Source organism: Chenopodium album, chromosome 14 (assembly GCF_948465745.1).
Source record: "Chenopodium album chromosome 14, dcCheAlbu1.1, whole genome shotgun sequence".
NCBI lineage: Eukaryota > Viridiplantae > Streptophyta > Magnoliopsida > Caryophyllales > Amaranthaceae > Chenopodium > Chenopodium album.
The window spans coordinates 25930682-25958546 of NC_137847.1; the positions used below are offsets into that span (position 1 = coordinate 25930682).

A 27865-nucleotide genomic window follows, 5' to 3' on the forward strand; every position below is an offset into this window, starting at 1 on the left:
TGGAACAGTCAGAGAGGACCACGTGTCAAGCCTAGGAAGGTCCATTTGGGCCAATTGCCATCTGACACGTGTCAACCTCAGATACTTCCTGAATTGCGGCCTTTAAGCCCAATTCCCAAGAGCGCCGCAAAACGGCGCAACCCACTAAATCTAGGTCAAATGACCTAGAAGGGGCACGTTCACCAATGACCCTATAAATAGGAGATATTCCTCAAATTTTGGAGATAGACAATCATTTATTACACCTACCCTACATTCTCTCACATCAAAAAAACACCTGATCTCGGAATCCGAGAAGATCTCATTTCATTTTCCGCACCTTCTCCCACTCATATTCAAGTACTAACTTGATCGTCAAAGGCGGAACTCTAAACACCCGGAGTCTCCATTGTTTTGCAGGTACAGGCGTAGTGGGATCAGTCCTCGAGCTGTAACTCTCCCAAGGGACAAAAACACCCAAAACAGGATCGACCTATGAGAATACTTTAAGAGATTAAAAATCGTCATAAGTATACTTCTCATTATTGCTATCGGAACCTTTTTCCTCGACCATGAGTATTGTGAGCTTTCTTGTTTGAGTACTAGTCCGCTTTGATGATTGTCAAACGTCTTCCATAATAGGGGATTATAACGGCATCACTCGGGCGGCTAGGTCCTCTTAGTAAGAAAAGCTACATTACAAGACTGGAAATGTCCCCCTACTAAAAATTAGGGAAGATGTCTTTGTTTTTTACAAGGCCTCTCGTAGAGCGAGACTGTAAAATGCATGGCCGTGCTCGGATGGATTTTAGAAATCATCTGTTTATTGAAAATCGAACTCGGAATCCAGAAACACTTTTGGACGTAATAAGGATGACAAATTAATCTTACCTTATAGTTCATGAATAGGCATTAAGCGACATAGGAAAAGGGCTATACACTAAAAGCACACTTGTCCGGAAGGACAAGTGGGAGATTGAAAGGAATAGTGTCCTTCAAACAAGTGTATTATTCCGATAGGGGGTTCGGAATTATTAGAAAGCTAATTTTTTAGTGAGGTCAAGTGATCGAAATGCCTGGGTGGAGGCCGCTTCCGATCAGTAATATTAATGCATAATTAATATTACAGCTTAATTTTGACTGAACCCTTCGAGTCACACCCAAGCAACTAACTAGTCGAAGCGACGAATTAATTAGGAATTAATTAATAAGTCAACCGAGTAATTAATATTTAGACGTCGGAAATTTAAGCTTGGAGCGTCGAAACCGAGCGTCGGAAGTCGAGTCGAAAATAGTAAAAAGACGAGACGTGAAAATAATAGTAAATTAACAATGACCAAAATACCCTTAGCATCGGAAAACCGAGTTCTAGGGGCGCGGCAAATGCTAGCAGCACGCACCAAGTGCGGGGCTAGGCTAGCATACCGCAGCTAGCAGCCCGCACTAGTGTGTGTGGCTGTGCTAGCATATGGCAGCTAGCAGCCCGCACATTTGGTGCGTGTCAACTAGAAGCCCGCACCAATGTGCGAGGCATGCTAGAAAGCCGCAGCTAGTAGCCCGCACCAATGTGCGAGGCATGCTAGCATGTAGCAGCTAGCAGCCCGCACATTGTCCGCGGCGTGCTGGCAGCTAGCCTCGGCCAAGCAGCCCGCACTTGGTGCGTGGCCTGCTGGGCCGTAGCACATGGCAGCCCACCTTGGGTCCCTTGGTGCCTAAGTGTGGGTGCCACGTGGCGCAATTTTATTGGGGGCTATGGGGTTGAGGTGGCCGGTTATGGGAGTGAGAGTGGGGAGCAAGTTTGGTCCCCCTCCTCCAAATGGTCCTCACCTACTCCTTGTATGCTTGCCACTTGTTGATTTATTACTAGTTTGATTATTAATTTTATTTTAGCTTTAAAATAAAATGGGAAAATCAAATTCTCCCTCATTGATGGGAGATCTTTTCACACTCTTGCATTTCCCTATAAATACCCAACTTGGGGTATTGGGAAAAGCACTTGAGTAAGAGTTGGAAAAGGCATCACTAGTAGTGAAAACCTTTGAACTCAAGAGTTGAAAAAGGCATCACCTTTGTGAAAACCTTTGAACTCAATTACTCGGGTTTCGGTCGGGTCTTGCTAACTCCAAGGCATTGGACCTAGTCGGTGTTCGAGTTGTGGGTGGACTTCCGTTGGAGGTCGTCGTATTTTCGAGGCTACCTTTCGAAGTAAGAGCCCCTCGAGGTCGGGCGAAGCACGCGTCAAAGGTATAATTATTATCTTAATCTTGTCATTAAGTTAATTATGTTTATGCTTTTATTTATTGCGAGTGCGGTCTTGGTTTTGGGTTTGTTTCCGCGGTGAGTCGGACTCACCAAACCCCAACACTTTTGCTTGGCATGTGCTTTGTAATAAATCTCAACATCTTGCCAACTCTTAAAAACCATCCCAACCTTAGGAGATTCAAAATACGATACTACACTCACGTGATTACTAGCAACAACGGACTCTTTGTCTCGAATGCATTGATTCGGGATAGGTATTGTACCCCGTTCTGGTTATTAGACCCCTTTGGTGTGTTTATTCCCTCAACTTCTGGGACTATCTCATCAATTAACATTCCCGAACACTCAAGGTCATGATCACCTCCAGACCCATGTTTAAAACCGTCATCCATACTAACAGGCAGCATCATATATTTGCATAAAACCTTTGTTATTTTTATTTGACATTGTTACATTATCTAACAAAACAATACACAAACTCATGGGGAGTTCAACCATTACTCAAAAGGTTAACCTCTCTTTGTATCTTTACTCCCCCTAACATCCACAACCTGTGCAATCAGATATCCACTAACATTTTAATTCACATGAGCAAAAATGTACGTGTATATACTCCTCGAACATGCAGATCATTGCACCCTTATATATCATTATTTTGAATATTCATTTAAATGTAAACAGTAGAATCCTTCCTCCATCAGACATCCATGCATTTACACAAATGTTTTACTTAATAATAATGATAATTACGCCTAATTCGTCAGCTATATTATACTTTCTTGGATCACTTGAAAGTTTTAATATATTGTTAAAAACCCCATAACATTGGAAAAAAAAAATCATATCATCTCAGCAAACTAGTTACAAATCTTAAATTTGTTTTATCACACATGAAACCATGTTTAATTCTCACTCTATAAATGGGATCTTTAAATGGGATGTTAGTAGACATAATAAATATATTTATCATACACTATTATTACTTCTAAACTAAGCAAAGAACACAAAAATTTGCTTAAAAAGTTTGGCAATGAGCACTAATCGGAAAACTGTATGTTGAACACCTTTAAATCTGCTCCGATTATTCACAAACATCGTCTCTTCTTCATCGGATCAAAATCCAGCCATTTGTATGAGGACACTCGGACTTTTACGCCCTCTACCTTTAAACTTCCTGTGCAAGAAATGATGAACAAGAGGTATCCTCTGAAGAACCTAAACTAACAACTACCTAAATTAAATGAACTGTTATAAATACCGAGCTTCAGATTCAAGCAACTTGCACAAACAGACACTCTAAGGTTGTGTGCCCAAACTAAGTTGTGGTGTTACTATTTCGCTTGCCTATTTATCCATGTCGGCTGCTGACTCATTAGGGTCTAACTCCAACTACTGAGTTGATGAAATAGATTGACAAACTAAAGCAATCAAAGAGATTAACTAGGCAGCCCCCAACTCAAACAGCAAATCTTATAAACGCATCTAATTTAATATCTCCTAAACCTAACCATGATTTCTATAGTCATGGAATAATACCTTGATTGGAGGCAAGAAAAACCAGATATAGAAGTAAGAAAAGATCGTACTTTGGGTCCCTCGGAGTTGCTCCAAAGTCACGCCTCTTGTTAGCCTTGATTGATGATGTTCAAGGGTGCTTGAGTGCTTGAATAAGAGGGTAAAATATGGCAGCAACGACCCACGAAAATCTGTTGATGAATACACAAAAATTTGAGAAAGTTGGAGAGGAGAAAGTTGATGATAAAATGCAGCAACAATACATACCCAATGGTCAAGGTTTATACATACGTAATGAGAGGGGAAGAAGAAGAGTTTTAGGGCTTGATTAAGGTGTAATGATGGGGGTTACTAGGCTAAATTTGTGAAACAACTTACCTGCTGGTAAAGCTATGAGAAAGAGAAGAAGATGGGCTCAAGCAACACATGTGATTACCAAGCAAAGCCCTAAATTAAGGATGCTAATTGGACTTGTTTAGGGGGATTAACTAAGGACTATCATGGGCTTAAGGAGAGCAAATAAACAAGGTTATACAAGCCTAAGATTTTTTTAGATTTGACAACAACTATATTTTGGCAACAAAAATGTTGTAGCGAAAGAATAGTTTTTGGCAACGAAAGTAAGTCGTTGTAGATACCTTTGGTAACAACATCATGGATAACAAGCAAAAGTCGTTGCAATAAATGCAAACTTTTGCCAAAGATATTTTTAGCAACAATATGTTTAGTTGCCAAAAAATATATTTCTTGTAGTGATATATTATTAATTAATGGAAAATCAAGTGTGATTTTCATTTTTCAAAGCTGGTTTTTCAACTCCAACTAAGCTGACAGTTAAAGTTGCAATTCATCGAAAATCAAGTGGGATTTTCGTTTTTGAAAGCTAGTTTTTCAACTGCACCTAGACCAACGGTTAAGTTTCAATTAATTAAAAATCTAATAGAATTTTCATTAAACTCTGTTTATATCTTTAACGCTAATAAATTAATTGTATTTCAAAAATCAAACTTTTGTTTCTTTTCTCAACCATTGATTATCGTTTTATTCAAAGTTAATCAATAAGGGGCATTATGTAGATACTAAAATTTGATCCTATATTATTATTACTCCGTATTATTTTAAGGTGAATGAGAGCAGACTTAATACAGAGTACAAGAGAGTGTACAAAGGGCATGTTCTAATTTACTGAATTGAGCTGAACCAAACTGAATTGATTGGAGTTGAACTGAAATGAATTGAAGTGAACTGAATATTTTATGAGAGAAGGAAATTAGAAACTGAACTGAACTGATTGGAGCTTAACTGACCTAAACTGATTGGAGCTTAACTAAACTGAACTTAATCAAACTGAACTGAACTTAATCGAACTGAACTGAATATTTTATGAAAAAAGAAAATTAAAAACTGAATCATAAATAAGCCGAGGAAAGACCAGGCCCAAAGTTACAAACTACACATAAACTTCGACTGATTGCTTTGGTAAGTAATTAAATACAAGAAACGAACCTAACCACGTTTAGCCGAGAGCAAAAAGGAAGAGCTTAGGATGACAAGCACAGCAGCAATTGCACAGCCGTGCATCAACCATCACCATCTTTCCTTCAACCATGGCTATTCTCTCTCCTCTTCCGTCATTACAACAACCACCTTCTCCTCTCCCAGACTCCATCTTTTCAAAGCTTACAATTCCATCCAAATTAACAACAATCCCAACTACCATCAAGGCCAACAACACTCTCGCAATTCGACAAATTCAACCACTTTTCCCTCAATTCCGCGCAATTCCACTGGTGGGTTTTTCTTGTCTATCTCTCATTTTTTTTTTTTTAATTTTTCTTTTATAGTCTCTCTTCTCAATTCAATTTTATTGATTATTTATTTTTATTTTTTTATTTATTTTGTTTATTTTTTTCCTTCTGTGATGCAGGTGCTAGTGATTCTGAGTTGAGGGCAGTTCTTGAACTTGCTACAAATTCTGAACTTTTGGAGATTGAAAAAATCCTCTTTGGACCCAGGTATTATATTTCGGCTTTACTGCATTTTTCAGGGATTTAGTAAGTATATGAAGTTTTGATTTAAAAATGTTATTAATTCAAGTTCTGGACATTATAAGCAGTGTGTGATTCAAATTTCCATTGGCATAAAATTATGTGTGTTGCATATAAGGAGCCAGTCATGGTAACATATAATGAAAATCAAACATCAACTACACTTGTTTTTGTCCTGCATTTCAAAGTTAATATTGATTTTTGAAATATATTCAGTGCTTAATGCTAAGGGATTTACTATGTCAAATACGAAGTATGTATAAATCATATACTCCATTTGACTTTAATATGTCACATTTGGTTAGAGATCATTCATAACAAGACTCTTCTAATGATACTTTGAAAATTTGCTTATTCGAATGTCCAAACAAGAATCTTATAATGATACTTTGAAAATTTGCTTACTCGAAAGGGTGGGCATTGAAGATGGTCTTGATATAATAATTAGAATGGAGGGAGCATATTTTTTTTCAGGAATTTCATGATAATTTAGGTATGTAATTCTCTGATTTTTTTAAAAAATATTTTCCCCTTTGCTGTGGTGTCGCAGCTACCTTAGTCCCCTGCTAAAATCATTAAGTAATGGGATTGAATTGGATCGATTCATGATTGAGGAGGACTTTGAACAGCGAGGACTTTTCATTGAAGTTCTTGAGTCTCGATTTTTATATCTTGCAGCTGATGCTCGTTCTACATTGAGGTTAGTCCTCTTTAGAACTGATCATTTTTTTCATTCCTGTGCTACTTTGTTTGTCTCAGTGTTTGCTCTTAAATAACTTTATTGGTGCCTTTCATTTATATGTCTGTTGTGGTTTATGTCAAACTTTGAATAGCGACCTTACAAGCTTACTTTTTTCAGTAGTAGTTGCACCACTATACTTTCTGCTGTGTGTGTGTGAGATTTCTTCTATTACAAATTTACAAATCTTCTATTTCCCTTTAAAAAAAAAAAACCTTCTATTTCCCTTTATTCTAAATTTGATTTCAAAAAATCTTCATAAATATATGTTTGCACTAATATTTTGTTGGAAAAATGGAAATAAATAATCCCACCTTTGCGTGGTTCGACAAAAACAATCCCACCTTTTGATTATTACGAGACAATCCCACCTTGGTATGCCATCTTCTTTTAATAGAGCTTGACTTGTTGGTGACCTATTTTTGTAGGTTACATGCCACTTGTCAGATTTTAATAGGTTCATTTCATTTTTGTAAATAATAAAAAAAGCAAAAAGAAAATAAATACAAAATACAAAACAAAATATAAAAAAAAAAAAAACAACTACCAACCCTCGCCGTGAAAACCTAACCTGGCCCCAGCCACCACCGAAAACCGGCCAGCTGCTCTCCTTAACCATCGAACACGGCCGGCCGACACCTGGGTTGAGTTTTTAGGGTGTTTAAGGGGGTTTTCGAGGCTGAGATGGGGGTCTTCTGTGTAGTTAAGGAGGCTGGGTAGGATTTTTCGGGCTAGGATGGAGTTCGGCGGTGATGATTATGGTGATTATGGAGGTTTTCAACGGGAATTTCGGCGGCTAAGTGGGTTTTCTATGGTGATGGCTGCGGTGGACAGGCGGTTATGGAGGTTTTGGGGTGGGATTTGGTTCAGGGATTGATTTCGGTGGTTGTTATGGTGGTTTTCGGGGTGGGAATTAGTGTAGGGGGTGATTTCGGTGGTGGCTATGGTGGTTATGGAGGTGGGATTTGGGCCAGGGGTTCTGCCGGCCGTTTTCAGGGGTTTAGGGTGGCGGCCGGCCGATTTTTGGTGGGGCTAGGGTTAGGGTCAAGGGTTTTCACGGTGGTTACCTGGTTGGGGAGGGTTGTGGGTAATTTTTTTTTTTTTTTTTTTAATTTTTTTTTACTTGTTTTTGTTTTTAATTTTTTTTATTTTGACCAATTACTAGGCGACACTTGGCTTTACAAAAAAATAGAAAAAACATCTTAATCTGTTTAACAAGTTGTAGGTAAAAAGGTCTGTTAAAAGAAGATGACATACAAAGGTGGGATTGTCTGGTAATAATCAAAAGGTGGGATTGTTTTTGTCAAACCACGCAAAAGTGGGATTATTTATTTCCATTTTTCCTATTTTGTTCAAGTATATTTTTACAAAATAATCGAGCATGCATATTATTCTTAATTCTGCATTGACTGAAAGTTCTATTTCTATGGAGAGTTAGTTTTGTTTGTAGACAATTTTTGGTTATTGCTCATTGATGTGTTGATGATGAAGGAAATTTTGTGCCGTTAAACAGACCTCCTAAGATCAAACAACATGCAAGCACCAACTCAAATAAACTCGCCATCTAATGTCCTTTGATAAGTAGAGTCTTTAAAACCTTCATTTATTCGTTAGATTCTTCATATTCCTAGCATTATTGTGAGCATTACTACTTTTTTTTTTCTCTAAACCTCAACTATTCTCTCTCTAAAGGGCTAGAACAAACCCTAAAAAAATACACTCCTAAACTAGCCTAATCTACTCTAATGTTTTCTCGCTAAAACTAAAAATGAAAATCTGAAAAATGAATTTAAAGTCTCTTAATACCCCAATTGGGTATTTAAAGTAAGCTATAAAAGGAATCAGACTAAGTAATATAATGATAAATGAAAAGAAAAGAAAAGGAAAGATGAAATAAAGAAGTAAAGAAATTAAAATTAAAAAAGAAAATGAAAAATGAAGAAGGAAAATCAGCACCTTCTTCCATATTCTTTTCGTGGCTGCTCAATTCTCAATCATCACTCATCATCAGATTATTGGCCATCGTCAACATCAACAACAATCAATGGTCATCATCTGTAAATCATCATCTACTGCCATTATTATTGATCAATAAACGAGACCATATGATCTATTTGAATGAAATCCAGCCCAAAATAGGGAATCAATTGCTGGGAGTATGGAATTTTGTACATGGAATGCAGGGGTGTGGCAAGAAAGTGAAGGTTTCGAGTTGATGTTGTTAAGCAAGGCTATGAGGGCTTGAGGTTGGTTTTAGATGGTGGAAAGTCCTACTTGCTTTGCTATTTGTTTGTGTGGAAGTATAGAGATGTTAGTATTGTTCTGAGTGTTGGTTATGTGAGTGTTGGTTATTTTAATATAAAGAGAAAGATAAGAGAAAGAGAAGAATTTGAATATATATTTCATTAATTACATTCATCTTCAAACAAACATCACTGCCTTGCCTTATGTAACACCCTAGAAATTTCTTTCTTGTAAAATACCTGTTTTCCTCTATTTAAAACTCAAAATAGAAAAATCTAAGACATTACCGCCACCGTGAAAATGGCTAAGGCAACTATCAAAGACACACAGCGGAAGACTATCTTTTAAAACATTCAAAATGACTCAATTTAAAAAGTCAACCAACGAAAGTAAGTCAAACCAAAGTAAAACAAAGTCAACCTACAACTTGGAACCATTGTAGGCCTTAACAAAACCGAACCAATTCAAAACCTTTGCGTTAGTCTCACAAACATAATATAATAAAATAATTAAAGCAATAAAGATATCATAAACTTATAGAAACTAGCATGATTCGCTCTTCACTCATGCCCATCATGAATATACTTCATCACCTGAAAAGCTTATCTCTACTTGCTTCCACTATTCTCCATTAAAAATGGGTCATCATAGGTCCAAGGTAAAGACAAGGCCAACAAACACACAATTTTTTGCCGAGTACATTAGCGTAATTAAAACCCTAACATGCTTTCACCTATAAACACACAACTTATCTCGTTGCACCTGTTTACAAGCACACAACATACAACAAGATTTCTCAACTAACTAACTAAATGATTCATTTAATATTGATTACGCATCGAATGAGTTTCCCCCCTAACCTGCCCTAATAAAGGGGTACTAACACGGGAGCTAACCGTGCCAGTATAAAATAATCACTCGTAAGTGGCGGAAATCCTGCGCATAATAATAAAAGGAAAATACAGTGTCCTTTACTCCCAGTAAAAGTTATGGTTAAATATAAAACCCATAACTCCCCCTATATGTTCATACTCGAGGTATATACGTTCGAAGAGTTTTGGTGCGTAATTTCTTTCACTTTACGTTGTTTACATGTTAATAAACTTGGTGATGACTCTCAAACCATAACAAAATCAAACATTATAATTATCCAAATAATTAAGCATTCCAATTTAATTCTTGAATAATTAGTGACCACATAATATTTAATGTTGAACCTTTTTTAAATCTACCTTGGTGTCAAAGACACCTTAAACGCGTAATGCGCCACAATTCCTATCCCTTGGTGTTAGAAACACCTTAAGTGCACTAAGACACCAACGTATAATTTATTTTTCGTGTACATAGACACTTAAATAGCTCTTATCCCATGCCTATAACATCAATAAAAATTATATGAACCATAATAAAATTCCCTTTAAATGATAAAAGTAATATGCAAATGTGATACTCCTTGACGTAAAAAACCCTAGCCTCTCTCTCATCTCTTCTCTCTCTAAAACCCTAACCCCCATTGTTGAATTTTGAAGGGGCATCCATCGGTTTTTACCGGTAGAAAGCCCCAATCGTTGTTTTTGTGTGCTTTTTATCTTGTTTTAGGTTTATAATAACCCTTCCTCTTCTAGGAGGAATATTTCTCCCTCGAAAGACAGGGTTTTTCTTCTTCTTTAGGAGGATTTGGCTCGTTCGAAAGACCGGGTTTTTCTTTTCTCTTTTGAGGGAGGATTTGCTTTTTAATTTTCATGGATTGCTATAGAGTTGTTTCATGGGTAAAATTTTGTGCGGGATTGAAAAAGAGGTTAATATTTCGACAAAAATCTAACGAATCAGACGGAAATTTTCTACACGGCTACATCAGATCGATAGACCCCCTCGTCGAAGAAGGCTGTAATTCACAGCGATATGAAAGAGGGTATAAAGAATGTACGATTTGCAACAACGATCGTAGCTTTGCTTACGGAATGTTTTTATTTGATTCAATTATTATGTATTTGTTAGATCTAAATCTCTTTGTAGATGTCGTATGACTTATTTATGAATCAATTTTATTTCAAAAAAATAAAAAAATAATAAAAAAAAAATTTCCCTTTTAGTATTCCAAACCAAATTAAACATTTAGTTTAATTGAACATACTCTCTATCATGACAATATAAAAGTGTGGTTCATATATAACATGCCAAAATAATTATTTTCATTCAATAATCCATCACAAATAATTCATGCTTCATTCAATCACCAACATCAACCAAATAATAAATTCCAACCAAAACTATCACAATACTATTTGGAATTAATTATTCAAAGCCTAGCATGTTCTACATCACCAAATAAATACCAAATACGCGAACGTACCTTGAATACGATCGTAAAATCGCCACGACTAATAGAAATCACTCACTTTGAACTCTCCTACAATCCAAAATCATAATATGGCATTCGTCACTCATCAGGGGTTATTCTGCTATACTGTGATGTTGTTTGGCTTGAATAATGCGCCTGCTACTTTCCAACGGATAATCAATACTGTCTTCATTAATCAGATTGGGAGGAATGTAGAGGTGTACATTGATGACATGATAGTCAAATCCAAGCAACAGACGGATCATCTTGCTGACCTTCGAGTAGAGCTGCAAACGATCCGAGTCGAGCTGAATTTTAGTCTGCTCGAAGAAAACTTGATAAGAAAAATTTGTGTTCGAGCTATTTCGAGCTTGAACGATCTTTCAAAAATCTTGTTCGAGCTTGGCTTGTTAAGGATTTGACATGTTCGAGTTTTGTTCACGAACATGCTCATTTATATTTCGTGTTTAAGGTCAAGCTTGAAAGAGCTTTATTCAATTAAGGAGCCGAGCTTTATTCTATGGTTTTTGACAATGACCCTCAGTTTGAAACGTTGGGAGATCAAGGTGTCTTAAATTGTTTTGCATCGGTCGGCGGACCCCAAGCAAACGGCCAAGTTGAAGCCTTTAACAAACTCATCTCAGACGGCATCAAAAAGAAAATGGAAAGAGCCGGTGGTTTATGGATTGAAGAATTAATTCATGTCCTATGGGCCATCCGGACAACTGAAAAAGGGGCAACCAGTGAAACCCCATTTCTCATGTTATACAGTGCTGAAGCCGTCTTGCCCATCGAACATTATGAGCCAACTTTACGAGTTATGCTATACGATGAAGAAGCAAACTAGGAGGCCATGCGGCTAGCATTGGACTCACTCTCGGAACGTAGGGGCAATGCCGCCTTGCGTCATGAGATTCACCGTATGAGAATGACTAGAGCCTACAACAAGAAGGTACACAAACAACCCTTGAAAGTTGGGGACTTTATGTTACGAAGAATGGATGCAACCGGTAGGGCCAATGAGCAAGGGAAGTTGACTTCCAATTGGGAAGGCCCTTACCGGATCTATGAAGAAATCAGAGATGGCACCTACCACCTGGAAGTTGGAATGTAGATAACTTAAAAAAGTACTACTTCTAAGAGTTGTAAATTTTTGTAAATAAAAAGCATATCAATGAAAAATTGTTTTTTGTAAATTCATCTGCTCCAACATGAGTATGGTGTTCGGCGACGCCCATCCGAGTGGAATCGTCGCAGAGAGTATCTCCCATCCGGGTGACACAGTGCTCTACCAACGCATACGGCAAAGATTGAACGACCTCATTGGTCAACTCATAGCCGTCTGACGTGGGTAATCTAAAGAACGACCAAGTCTACGGGAACCGAATGTCTAAAGACATCAGCCGGTAACCGGCCGAAGTTCTAGCTTAGATTACTTTTCGAAATTATGCAAGTCCTCCCAATGGGGCAAAAGGACATTGAGCGTAATTGGATTGCAAATACGCCAAGCGGAGGAGAAGAAGTTCAATACAACAACTTCACCGCTTGGGTTAACGACTACCGTTTTGTATGCTTGGACGGCTGTGTACTTGGTTTGGGGCAATCACTCTGTGATTGATTGACTGAACAACATCTCATACTCTTTAAAGTATCAAAAGTTCCCAAGTCAATTAATTAGCAAACTTTGAAACCAATCACACAACTGCCTAGGGGCAAGTACAGCCGGGTTATCATCTGCCGCATGCTCTTAAAGAGTTAGGCAAAAATTCAAGTATATGTATGCAAAATTCAAACGCAAAAATTGAAACAAAATCTGAAGCAAATTGAATCAAAACTGACTCAGTCGGTACTTTCATAAATAAATCCCGGCCATATTAGCCAGGAGGAAATGTTGACCGGATCTGGGAAAAAAGCAAATAAATTGTTGATTCATTACAGCTAAATACTTAGCACGCAGGCCGGAGAAGAGTAATTGGCATACTGCCGCAGAAAGACTTAAGCTAAAACTACTGAGGTGTAGACAGGTGGCACTGTGCATCAGTCTTAGGCGGAGGAACGGGGGAGTCCTGTACAAATATTTTCCTCTGGCACATGCTGCTCCCCTTCTCTGCCTGCCCTCTAAGCTGTCTCCCCCTCATTAACCTCTTTGTTGGCCCAGACAGCAAACGGCTCTGGCTCCGGCTTCCCTCAAGCATAGCCTTGAAGAGAGAAGAGGTAAAATGGGCACTCTCAAGCATCAACCTCAAGCATAGCCTGGAATGTGCAAACGGTGTGTTAGGGACACAAGTGGGAAAACACTTGGAAACTTAGGGGAGATGTTATACCTCAGACAGGAGGGCCAGGATGCGTGAACACCTCTATGCCTGGGTTGGCATCCTTTTCCTTCTTAGGAATGGCCCCAAGTATGGACTTGGCATGCTACTGGACATCCGGCCACCGGGGGAGCGATCTGCACCATAATTAAGATTGGGTGAGTGAGCAGTATAGGCGGCACCTATCTGGTGATCCGTCATACGTCTGCTGTGAGTGTGATTTCACTCGTAGTGGCCAGCGAAGCTCAGGCGGAGTTTCGAAAGGGTTATCCATACCTTCGAGGACCCGTAGGCTATCATCACCTACAGTTGTTGCAGAGCCGGCTGCAGTCTTGGGTGGATTATCACCACCCGTCGGTACCGAATAGGCACCGGCTTAATCCCCATATCAATGCCCAAGCCGAAGCCTTTAAGGATGAAGCATCCGGAGCTGTCTGCATGGACGATGCCTTCTGGGACTTATTGGGGCTGGAGACGTCATTGTCCTTGGTCCGTTTCATCAGTTTTTGGAAGGACCTAGAAGGATCTCCACCCTGCAAATGAAATTGCTCATTAGGCTCACAGTCGGAAGAAATCGGTTGCATAATCTAAAATTATAATGTGTACAAAGAAGACCCAAACGGTCCATACCTTTGCCTGAATTTGGGCCCGTTTGGCTTCCGCATTATCCTTGCGGATTTGAGCGGCAGACCGCTTAGGTGTCTTGTCTTCAGGAAGCATCCTCAGAGCGGTGGCCGCGAAACAAAGGAAAGATGGTCAGATCAAGAGTTGTGCAAAATAATGGAAATGCCAATATAGACGGCTAATTGCCGGATGCATGGTAAACCTACGCTTGTCAAACATTGTGCCCAGGCCGCAGATGGACAAGAACGCCTCGTCTCTCAACCACTCATGCTTCGGAATCCAGTTTTTGGGACACTTATTAATTCCCTAGTTGAGAGGGTGTTCGTTTTCAGCTCAAAGAACCCCACCTCTATGATCTTTTTATAGTCCTCATCCGGGATAGCGGGGAACTTACACTTTTGACCCAAAAGATCAGGCTTTTTATTATATCGGCGGAGCTCATAGTTCTCACGCCGTGTGGGGGCAATAACGAAAAGAACCAATTCTTCCAGTTGTCCCACTTAGACAGTTTGTCTAAGGTCATATGATACTTGGAATAGGTGGTCAAGGTGTACCATGCTCTCCAGCCGCCTGGGTTACGATTGAGGTAGTTCATGTGGGCAAATGCCTCCCAGCCGGACAGCCCGTGCATCTCACGGGCGGCAATGTACCCAATAATGTTGACCCAAGAGTTTGGGGACAACTGCCAGACACCAAGGTCATACCCTCGCAAGATGGCCTTAACTGCATCCTGTAGGGGGAAACGGAGACCAGCCAAAAACGCCGCCTCATAGCAGCCGAAGTACTCGTTGCAGTTAGGCTGGTCGTCTTTCCATGCAATGGTGCCCAACTCAGGCGACACCCGGATCTTGTATCCCTCTCCAAGAGGCCGTTTGAGGGTACAGGACCTTTTGACATACTTTTCCTGTCTCTAACAGAGACATGGATTTTGAAGGGATCTCCACCCTCACTCCACTTCTTTCTCTCTTCAACCTCACTATCCTCAAGCGGGGAAAAAGGGGCATCACTGCTATCTAGCCGGCGGTGCTTCCCCTGTCTCTCTCTTGGGAAACCTCTTCACCGTCTAACCCCGAGGCAGACGCAGCTCTCTCCCTGTCTCCATCTTCAGGATCAAGATCTCCAAGTCCATCATTGGAGACGGCCTCTTCATCGTCTCTGCCCTCAGTCTCATATAAGATCCCGTCACTTGGGTCCTAGGGATCCCAAAAGGGGAGTATTCCCCCGAATCAACTTGCATGTCTTCCCCCTCAACCAGGGTCACTTCCTCAGACGGCACTTCCAATGTACCGTTTCTCCTTCACCGTGGCTGTTTGTTTGGTTCTAGCCATTGTGTCCTACACAGAGACGGTCGGTTTGGGGGATGTACAAAATTGCTCCTACACCTATAGCCGGCACCCCCAGTCTTATGCCGTGTGTGTTGGTGATGAATCCATTTATTTGAATATAAATGTACAAACGGAAAAAGCAAGAATGAGCTAAAGGGGGTAGAGACGGTACCTTAAAGTCTTGACTCTAAAAGGGGTCAAGCGTTGACCGGCTGCAGCAAGCGAGTTGAAGGTGATTTTGCTTGTATATAGCACAAGCGGTTGCTAACTGGTGGGCAGACGGGCGAAAATAGGAACTGTTTGTGTGCAACGCAGAGTTTCTCTCTCTAGAACTCTTTGACTTTATCTCTCTAAAACTTTTTGGAAACGTCCAAAAATGAGGGGGGTAAAAAGCATATTTATAGAGGGGTAAATACAAGGGCATCCCCGTAATTTCCCCAGAATGTGAAAAGTTAAATTTCATGGTTAAAAACATTTAAGCAGTGGTAGAGTGACATGTGTCACAGATGCCATGTGGCATGCCACGTCACATCTGTGAGGGGCAAATGTTTTGGGTAATTTTTACCCATGCCACGTGGACCAACCAGCAGGAGACACGTGTCAGCCAGGATTAGTCCAAATGGACCTATCCCCATTTAACACTTGGCGTTCCCAGAATTTAGGAGAAAAGGCGGCCTTCAAGGCCTAAATCCCGAGAAAGCTGTAATTCGGCGCAGCCCATCAGAATTAGATCAGAGTGACCTAATCAGGGGCACATTTATCGATGACCCTATAATTAGGGAGATTCCCTCCATTTTGGGGACATCTACGGTTCATTTATTACAGCCTACCCTACATTCTCTCACAACAGAGAAAACACCTGATCTCGAAACCCGAGAAGATCTCACTTTTACTTTTCCGCACTTTTTACATTCTCCAACACGTTCTAACTTGATCGTCAGAGGCGGAGCTCCTACCAATCGGAGTCTCCGTTTTTACTGGTACAGAGCGCGTCGGACCAATTTTCGAGCTGTAACTCTCCCAAAGGACAAAAACACCCAAAACACTGGTTTATAATACTTGTTATAAAGTTATAAATTGTTTAATGTAAAGCAAAAGTTATACTTATGGGATTAAGGCTTTGATTGATTGGTTGTTTGATTGTTTGATGTAAATCAAATGCTAGTAATTTAATAAAACTTAAACTCTATTACAATCTCTTATTAATAAATTATTTATTGGTTTAGATGATAGCTTCGGTGGCATCATTTTAATATTTAGAAGGTGGCATAATACTTTTTTTATTCTATAAGATGCCAAGTGGTGTGCTCTTGTGCTTAGAAAAACATGCGTTTAAGTTATGTGATATGATAGGAACAATATTTGTGATAACGGAGTTTATTTATTTATTTATTTTACCTGTTATTGCTCCAATAACTTTGCAGTCATTTTGAAATATAGGTTTGCCATGAAGTTTGTTATTATTCATTCGCTGAGAAGGCGCAAATGTTTGTTTATTTTGGTTACACTTTATGATATGATGAAACATAAATAAATGCTTAATGGAGTTGTCTCCTTAAGTCCTTCAATACATGTGACTCATTATCTTGTATATGTGAACAGAGGGTGGAGGCCTTCATATAGAAATGTCTTGCTTGATGTAAGAAAAGAACTGAAAATTACATGCTCTACAAAATTATCGACCGAGGACTTGGAGGTGGAGATCTTTATTCATATACTTGGGGAATGTTCAAGGTAAATGATGTTAATTTATACAAATAATACGAAGCTACTGTCTTATTTAACTATGAAAGTACAATAATATTGAAAGAAATTATTATCTTGTTTAAATTTGGGCTTTGGGGCCTTTGGAGTTTTTGCTAGATTGAAAATAGAGAGTTGTGGGGATTATATTGTGACTAAGGGCTCATTTGGTTCGCCTTATTTTCTCCCACTTCGGTCTGATGGTCTGAATTGACCAAATTTTGACCTTATGTGGATGATAATCTATAAAGAAAAATATGTCATGTGGGGTCTTGTTAGATTCGTAATAATATGTGCTTTATTAATTTATAATTTTTTTTCATTACAAAATTAAAGATATTCATCGATAAAATCCGCACATAAAACGATGATCTGATCTGATCATATTTTTTCTTCTGATATGAACTTAATGAACTTATTTTTTCTAAAATAAGTAAAAATAAGTTAAACTATTCAAGGCCTATCACTACTAAGAAAGAAACAGTAGTGGAGTATACCTTAGGCCATTGTGATGTCAAAGTCTAATGTTCTTAAGACATAAGGCAACATACATGCAACCTTTTATTAGGCCGCCTTATGAGTGATTGCTGTCTTATTCACTTAACTTGTTTCCACATAGAATGTCTACTTTGATTTTCTATAAATCTATGATAGTTTATTTAACTTATTAGTACATGATTTTAACTGCCCATTCATTTTTTTAAAGGAATCTACCACATTCAAATACAAGAACAATAGTAAAGTGGAAAAAAGCGAAGGCTTTATAGAAAAATAGGAAATCTTGTAAACCTCTTTAGAAGTGGAAGCATTTTGTAGATAAGATAAGATAGGATTTTAGAAGTGGAAGCATTTTGTAGATAAGATAGGATTTTATAAACTTTTCCAGTAGGTGAAAGCATTTTTCATTTAATGTGGGCAATGATTGTTTTTAATTAAAGTACTCCGTATATTTAATAAGCAGTATGCAAGCCATCTGGTGCATAAGGTGTTTTCTTTAAGTATAGGCCAGGTTTATTGAACTAGAAATATGTCGTCAGATTTCAGATTGTATTTGTTTAGTAATCCAATACTTTAACTATATGGACATGCTGTGTGCTGTCATCAACTGCTAATAAAAAATTTGTTTTTTATGAGCATGATTTGATACCTTGACTGTTGTTTAGCCATTTCTCTTTTGATTCTTTCATATTTGATTATTATTTCAGAGACTGGGACACTGCCGCTGCACTAAAAGTTGGATCAGCAGAACTATGTTCTGTGCTTCTTAAAGTATTGCATCTTTTACATCTTTCTCTAAATTTGTATATTTCTATTATACTTAATATTGGATTGTGTAATTTTTTCCTTAGTTTTGTGTTTAGGGTGGTCAATTGATTTCGATGTTGAAGCTTTCCGAATTGGTAAGACATGTACAATCATATAGATAATCAGGGAATTTGGATCCTCTCTTGCAATTTTCCTCGCTTTCCTCCTAATAGTCTGCTGTTGTGTGTCCCTTGCTAGGTTACAACTAGGCTATCAGGAAAAATGCTCTTTGAAGCAGCTAAACATAAGCTGGATAGCAAAGTTGTTAAAAAGGTGTGTATTCATATTTAAACAGATCTATATAGCTATTTGTTAATGAGACTATGAGATTGTTTCTTTTTATTACCTCCCCATCTTTAGACATACGCGTGTTACCAGTGGGGAAACAATTTGCTTATGGTTTGGACACAAATCATGTTGAACTCACTGCTTTGAATTTAAATGTGGCAAAGAATAAGATTTTGCATCCATATCAATGGTGGTAATTCCTTTATCGGAATCACAAACTATTGGGTCAGTCAAGTCTGACCAAACATTTCGTCATGTTATTTGTCTATGATTTTATGCTTGAATTGAAGAGGATGGAGAGGAAAGAGAGAAAAAAGATTGTTGATTATATTTATCCATGATTTATGCTTGAATTGGCTTGATAATTTATTGAGATTCGGATTTTTCAAAAATTACCCAAAAAATTCAATTTAGGGCTTTCATGTGTGATGTATAATTGTTGAAATTGATTGTCCTATGTGATTGTATGTTGAATTGTGAGTGTTTTAATAACAAATGCATGTATTTTGGTTGAAAAATGAGCATGTTATGCTATACCCATGAGCTTAGTACGGGATTTTTAATGGTGGTTCCGCTATTGTTGACCTTTTAATTATTTTTATAAAATAAATTCTATTATGTAGATTATATCATCTATAAGTTGGATGATATCATCTATAAGTTGGGTGATATCCTACATAAGTTAAATGATATCATGTATTGTGTCTATAATATTATGTATACGATAGATGATATCTCCTCTATTACTTTGGCGATAAATTAAAAGGGAAATGTTGCAGCTTCACCGGGTGAAATGCATGGGAGAGGTAAGGGGAGGAACCCCTGAGCTTCGTCAAGGTGAAGTGTGTATGTGCCCAACGACATGTCCCTCTCAAGGGTTCAAGCAACCTTTTTTTTATTTTTATTAATTAAAAAAAAATACTATATCAATTCTCCTTCAAAATAAAATCCTCTTTTTTTTTTTTTTTTTTCATCATTTTTTCAATATTTTTTTAATTGATTAACTTTGTATTTTTGGTTTGCATCAAATAATACATATCATACAACAAAATTTACATATCCTCTAACAAAATTTACATATCCTCTATCAAATAATATATATCATCTAACAAATTATACATCCATATCCTCCATCAAATAATATATCCTCTAATAAATTGTACATATCATTCATTAAATAATATATATCCTCCAAAGTGTTATATATATCCTCTAACAAGTTGTACATGTCCTGTATCAAATAAAATATATCCTTTAATAAATTGTACATATCCTCTATCATATACTACATACTCTATAACAAACAAATTGTTCATATCCTCTATCAAATAATATATATCCTTTAATAAATTGTACATATCCTCTATCATACACTACATACTCTATAACAAACAAATTGTTCATATCCTCTATCAAATAATACATATCCTTCAACAAACTGTACATACCCTCTATTAAACAATACATATCATATATAAATTGTGCATATCCTCCCTCAAATAATATATAACCTTCAACAAATTGTATGTATCCTCTATCAAATAACACATATCCTCCAACAAGTTATACGTATTCTCTATCAAATACCACATATTATCAACAAATTGTACTTATCCTCTATCAAGTTATACATATCCTCTAATAATAGACTGTACATACCCTCCATCAAATACTACGTACATATCATCTAACAAACTATACATATCCTCCATCAAACAATACATATCATCTATCAAATTGTACATATCCTCTATTAAATAATACATATTTTCCAACAAATTATACATATCCTCCATCAAATAATTTATATCCTCCAATAAATTATACATATCTTCTATTATAAATAAAACATATCCTCTAACAAATTGTACGTATCCTTTATCAAATAACTTATATCCTCTAACAAACTATACATATCCTCCATCAAATAATTCATATCCTCCAATAAACTTTACATATTTTATATCAAATTATATATATTCTCTAATGAACTATACATATTTTCTAACACATTACATATTCTCTATCAAATAATATATATCCTCCATCAAATAGTTTATATCATCTAATAAATTATACATATCCGATCCTCTATTAAAAAAAAATATCCTCTAAGAAATTGTATATATCCTACATCAAATAATTCATATCCTCTAACAAACTATACATATCCTCCATAAAATAATTCATATCCTCCAATAAATTTCACATATCGTATATCAAAAACTATACATCCTCTAATTAAATGTACATATTTTCTAACATATTACATATCCTCTATCGAATAATATATATCTTTCAACAAATTATATGTATCCTCTACCAAACTGTACATATCCTCTAACGAACTATACTGTAACATAGTACATATCCTCAATAAAATTGTATGTATCCTCTAAAAATAAAAAATCGAAAAAAAATTAAAAAATTTTGAAAAAAAATTGTTTTTAAAAAAAAAAACTAAAAATTAATAGGTCAACAATGGAGGAACCTCCATTGAAGGTCCCGTATTAAGCTCATGGGTATAACATAACTTGCTCATTTCTCAACCAAAATACATGCATTTGTTATCAAAACACTCACATTTCATCATACAATCCCATGAGACAATCAATATCAACAATTATAAATCATACAAAAAAGCCCCAATTCAATTTTTTTGGTTATTTTTGAAAAATCGCGATGAGTTTCTCACCGTTCAATTGTATCTCGCATAGCTTGTGATTGTTGTTGTTGGGATGATTGTTGAGTTTGTTGTTGCTGGGATGTTTGTTGCCGCACGAAATATTGGGTGCAGCTTGCCGCACCCAATACCTTCTCTATCGGAATTTACATCTCTTGGAATTATCATTCATGAGATGAGTTGATTTGGGGAAGGTGGTATGGTTTCATGAATTTGCTCCGCTTGCTGTTTCAGTCTTACTCTCTGTCTTCATTTTTTTTTTTTATTGCATATTCACGTTTAAAAATTCATTTCAGTTCTCACTTTGTAGCTTCAATTGCACCTCTAAGTTCTTGTTAACGTTATTATTTTATTACATAGATTAGTATCAAGTACATGGTGGATACTGGATATAGTCTTATCTATAAATAATTCTCTACACAGTTTTCTGCTGTTTTTTTTAGTAGTGCAGAGACTGATGAGCATCATTTCCAACATTGTCACTTCTCCTGTCAAGTTTGTTCAGTAAATATTGTGATGCTTGGGTGCTGAAGTATAACTGTAATATTTCTCTATGTTGGTAGAAATACAATTATTCTGTGTGGAAGAAGGCCAAGGTTGAAATTGCAGGCTGTTTTATTTTGCTTGCCATATGTAGTCAAAGTGAACTAGAATTACTGCCAGTCTTGCAACTTGGTCAATTTGTTGCGGTAATTGGTCATTAGATGTGTAGTGTTTTTAGAGCAATCTGCATAAATATGAATTGATGAGAAGAGGCTGCCTAAGTAGAGCTTGGGTAGACCTACGCTGTAGGCACCTGGGAAAACTGTCATGGATGCCCAATTTTCGAATCCAAAACTCATAAAAACAAACAGAACTGAAATATACTCAAATTAGATGATCCAAATATGACGTGTACACAAATTTATTATTAAATATGAAATCAATGCTAAGTCTTTGACCAATATTTATCTGAACTAAAATTGTAGCCCTGACTGAACTGATTGTAATGGTTAATTCGTCAAGGAGAACACATTACGCATATTTCTTTTGTTGATAGCTGTTTTGGTAGAACAATTTATGGCGTAAATGTGTAAATGCCTGGTAGGTATATTATCTAATCTAGTACGAGTATAATAACCCATGTCAATAAGTGTCATAGAGTTACTGCTAAGTGCTAATTGCTAATTGCTAAAGGGCTTATAGGAACCAATATTTATGAAGAGCCTAAAAGTGTTTTTTTGGTTTTGTCACGTTCCCTCCTAGATTTTTTACCAAGTACCCCCCCCCCCCCCAAAACTCCTAATTATTAGCTTCACTCAAAGTGTGATTAAACACACTCTCACAATGACTTGTGAATCACAAAACGCTCATTATCTATCAAAAAAAGTTCTGTATATATCCATCTTTGTTCCCTTTGTATTTGCAAGTAATGGCATGGCTTATTTAACTATCAATTTTTATTCCATTATTTAAACTTAGACTCTGTGTGGTTTTTTTGTAGGGGCTTACTGGGGCTGCATCAAAGTATCTTGGGTTTCACAGTCTAGCTGCATTCATTGGTCCAATGTAAGTGACTGTGCCCTAGCTTTCTTTTCCTTTTTTTTATTTTTTATTTTTTTACTTACTCTTCTTTTTTTAATTTTATTTTTGATGAATTCTCTGGTTCTGATATGTTCACTTATTCAGTGAACTCCATCACCCCTCCTTTAGGATGATGCAATTGAACATATTTTACTCTTCATTCTCTATAATTGCAATACAAATTTTGTTCATTTTCATTTTTTTTTCTTTCTGATAATAGAAGACATGAATTTGCGAAAGTCTAATAGAGTTAACATTGATTGCCATCTGCTACAGTTAGTGTGCCAGATTCCTTGGATAGAAGAGGGGGTTATTTTCACTTCTGGATTTGTTACTTGTAGTTGTTCATTGCTTTATTTTCTATTCTATATGAGGTTTTCCTTTTGCCTTATCAGTTTCTTCTCCATTCTTCTTGATTTTAAATGTTTCCCCTAATCTTTTGCCCACACCAAATTCAATCAATCAATCAAAGCCTTAATTATGTAAGTGGGGTCGGCTACATGAACCAAAAATGAAGCATGCATCTAGTTTCCTTATTGCCTGCAAAATCAATCCATGCAATTCGTAGATGCCCAAAATAGTTGGACCTTTTCACAAGAAGTTTTGATTAGGTAGCCTAGATTTAAATATCCCAACCTAAAATTAAAGGTATTTTTTAGTTAGGAGTCTATAGCTTGTGCCTAGCCTGTGGAAGTGTCATCATCCAAATGAAATAGGTTTAAAGATGTCCTACTTCTTCATTGAGGGGGCATTTGGTTTCTAAGAAGGAAACGGATACAAGGATAAAATAGAATGACAAGCCCTTGGATTTCTCATGTTTGTTTAAAAACAAAGGATGGGAAACCTAACATACAACCATCACCACCACTACCCCTCTATTTACTCTACAACAACCTCCATTGTTGCTGCCCCTATCTTCCCCCTAGATTCCCTTCTCTTTCGCCGCGGCCCTTCCCCTTAATTCATGGTAACTCCCTCTCTCTCCCTCTTTCTCTTAGATCCAATTGTTTGGTGGCTTATGGTTGTGGTTGGTTTGATTTTGGGGCAGGTGGTTGTACTGCATCCACCTAAAAGCCCACCCATTCTCTTTACTAATAGGCGGTGCAACAAAGGGTAAAAGAGTTATAGGCAGTCTGTTTCTTATAAGGAGACAAGTGATACATGAGGATGTTAGTTATGCTGAGAAAAACTGCTCTTTTTTTTGGAAAAAAAGAGCTACTTTTAGAGAGAAATTCATCATAAAAGTCTGTAATAATTCCTTTTTGTCTGGGGAAAATTAGCCTCTCGCATTGCTGGTGTAATTGCTTTCCCCTAGATAACATCATAATAATATTGCATTGTTAGTTTTCTTTCTTCTTCAGCATACAATGTATCTCTCTTCCTCTTCTTTTCCCTCTTAAATCTGTATCTGTGTATCTAATTTGTATGGCTTGGGGCTAGGAGTGTGTTGTCATACTTGCATGGGTATGTGGGTCATGTAGGCCATGGCATGCTGGCAGGCGTGCAGCTACCGCACAACATGGGGCTAGGCGTGCTAGCAGACCTGTAGTTAGGTGTCTTATTGAAGAAAACATTTATTTAAACCGTGTATTATTTTTGAAGATCTATGCGGTGCAAACCCTTGTTGGCCCAATGAAATTGCGAAAAAAAAGGCCTTTAGCATGCTTTAAGATTCCAAGTTTTCTAGAATTGATGAGTTGCGAGGCCTTGCCACAGGCTTATGTATTTAAGGGTTTGGATTAGGCCATAATCTCATTACATGGTGTTATGTTGTAGTCAGTAACACACAAGGCTTTTGCATTTTGGGCCGTGACCTTTGCTCCGTGGTCAAAGGGTGATGAGGATTAAGAATCTCATCCTCAAACTGCATGGCTTAGGCATAGGGTTTGCATTGCTTTTGGCTGGTGGGTAATGTACCCTTGAAGTCATGCTTCATCCATTCAAGCGTGAGTCATGCCTCATTCTTTTGTTCAACACTTAAAGTTTTAAGATTTTTTGAGGGCATTTGACAGTCACGTCTTTGTGAAAGGTTGATTATTGAACATGATTTTTGACTATCTTGACTTCAATCTTCTAGATAATGTGTCCTCACAAAATCATCTTTGTCAATATGGCTTGTACACTTGGCAGTGATTTTGTAAATTGCTATCTACCTTCGATTTTTGTTTGAGTTTCACTATTGATTTTGTGGATCTCCACCTTCATTTTCTATACAAGGAGCTTCTTATTCTTCACTTCAATTCATTCTCAACACATCTTTGCAGAGTTAGAGAGAGAAATCATTTCCGAGAAAGTCTTTTGTACGTGCCGAAGACTCTCTCGGAAGATGAGAAGCACTAGAGAGTCTTTTGACCTGAAGTTAAATGTGTAATGAATGATAGAAAAAACATTAGTCCCTATGTCATACATAGGAAAGATGTGAATCATGCATGTGGGAAGCACTAGAGATTAATCAAGGTCCAATAAGAATTCTTGATCTATATTCTATACTATTGAATATCATCATGATGAAATTTTCAGCATAATTATAAACGTTTTGTGATTATTGCCCTACATTTCCTAAATGAACTATGTTTTGTGACTATCTGTACTAATTGAAATCAATGTAATGTAATTTTGCCAATGCACTTTTACCATTAATGTGTTTTAGTAAAATTAAAAAATGCTGATATTTAACTACATACATCTAAACAAACTCAATAATATGATACTTCCTCTGTTTATTTTGATTGCATCATTTGGTATGGGTACAAATTTAAGAAAAAAGATTGAAAAGGTGGGAAATGTCAACTTTGCCCATGTGATACTAACATATGAAAGAGAAAAAAGGCGGAGTGATAATAGTTGTTATCAAATTCACATGTGAACAATGATAGGATATTTTGTGAAAGCATATCAATTAAGGAAATGGTGCAATTGAATAATTGATACGTAACTTTCCAAAAAGAAAATGGTGCAATTTGTACGTACCATTTGTTTTTATCTATTACTTTGCAGTAAACAAATATAGTAAAAAATTAGTATATGAATAGTGTAAAAAGTTTATATGGAACAATTGAAACAACACATAGAATGTATGTTTACTATTCTCTTCCCCCTGTCGTGGTCGTTCTTAGGGTGTGGGGAACTTTTTTGGCGGATGTCGTCATTCAAATGTTGGGGACTGATTATATCAGGATTCTGCAAGCTATTTATGCCTTGGCTCAGGTACCTTTTCTTATGGATCTGTCATGAAATGATGCTTCTTAGATGAAAGTGTATGCCTGGTTTTCTAATTAGTCATGTAATTTTTGTATTGTAAGAATCTCTAAAGAATATAATTGATGGATGCCTTACTAGCAGAGATTTTGATCATGCTTTTATTGATTTGTCATGTGAAAATGTTCTGTGAATTTAGTTGCTCAATATATAAACTCGATTTTTGACAAGCTATACAGAACTCTTCTATGTGATCATCAATTCATCACACTCAATTCATTGTGCATCATTATCGTTAAACTATTACTAGTGACCATTCTAAAGCTTTATTTGTAATATACTTCCTCCATTTCTTTATAGTAATCCTATTTACACTCCACCTTAGGACATTTGTTAACCCACTTTGCATGATTAGTAACCTCTTCTAAATGCGTCACACAATTAAGGGATGGTGTGGTGTCATATAACAATTTGTTGTACAATAAACTAGCAAACTTCTATACATGTATAGTTTACACATATTTCTTTTTTTTAAATCTTACTTCTTTCCTTTTTGTTCAGATCCGTATTCTTCGCAGATATGGTCTATACTTGGATAAGCTGAAAGCGGGATTTTGACAAGCCACCGCAGCTTCATAAACTTCTTGTGTACATTAACTATAAATTATGTATTAGTGTTACTTGTATGTATGTTATCCGTATTCATCACAGGCATGGTCTATACTTGGGGTAAACTGAGGGGCTGGGTTTTGAGAAGTTGCTGCAGTTTGATAAACTATTGTACAATTAATAGAATCATATATTTCATGTTTCATTTTCTTTATTTATCAGGTAGAATTCTGTATAGAAATATTTTTCTTTTGGTTGGTAATCTGCTAGCTGATTGGAACTCTCTGAACTAGGGAATCTGAAATACTGTATAATTTATCCAACAGAAGTTGAGTGAACTTGTGTCTGGATATCGCACTGTTGATTTGCTTTCGACGTCTTTCTGAATTAGAACAAAGCTTAGTCATGCTTAACACCATAGCTACATAGACAGAATTGGATTCGAACAATTCTATCTACATTTAGTAAGTCGTGAGTGATTATTATGTCTTTGTCCTCTTCAATTTAGCCCTGAAATCATGTTAGATTAACTCTTTTTTCAGGTTAGACGTCCACAAACTGCCTTTATATTTGCATTTTGTTCCAGGAAGATGCCTACAAAGCGAAGCGTAGGCTGTGGCATTCTTAACCAAAACAAAGGCGCTAAAAACATGCTAGTGTTGTGATTGTGGCCTTTGCACAATAAGATGAATCCACTCACCTAACTCTTCTCTTTCTTCCTCTCCCTCTCCCTCTTGCTATCTCTGTGCTTTTACAATATTTTAATGTATGTTATATATTTGCACATACATAACCAAAAACAGTTATTCGTTTTTATTTTCTCATCCACTACAAGAATTAGGCTGCTTTCCAACGGAGAGTTTCTGACGGACATGTAATTCAGTCGTAAAAACAGAAATTTCCGACGGATTTAAGGTATATTTTGGTGTTTTTTATGTTCTTTCTTTTGTTTTAAAGTTTTTTTTAAAAAAAAAATTGGGTTGTGGTGGTGGTGGCTCATTGGTGGTTTTAGGGTTGTTGTGGGTGGGTCTGGGTCAGTTTAAGGGGCTAGATGGGTGGGTCGTGGTCTGGTTTCATTTAAAGGGTC

General features: G+C 36.9%; 1 protein-coding gene across 2 annotated transcripts; it reads left to right on the top strand.

Moving 5' to 3' along the window:
* The first annotated feature begins 5239 nt into the window (after positions 1–5239).
* LOC145580177 (uncharacterized) lies at positions 5240–27120 on the top strand. Of its 2 annotated transcripts, XM_081637568.1 has the most exons (10): positions 5242–5546; positions 5684–5771; positions 6355–6504; positions 16992–17123; positions 18338–18401; positions 18494–18532; positions 18636–18710; positions 22892–22956; positions 26088–26178; positions 26731–27120. In XM_081637568.1, the coding sequence occupies exons 1-10, from the start codon at positions 5303–5305 to the stop codon at positions 26785–26787; spliced, it is 1005 nt and encodes a 334-aa protein (XP_081493694.1). In that variant the 5' UTR covers positions 5242–5302; the 3' UTR covers positions 26788–27120. The 2 variants fall into 2 exon arrangements, with proteins under 2 accessions (XP_081493695.1, XP_081493694.1); XM_081637569.1 differs by lacking the exon at positions 26088–26178 and having other exon boundaries at positions 5240–5546.
* Positions 27121–27865: the final 745 nt, after the last annotated feature.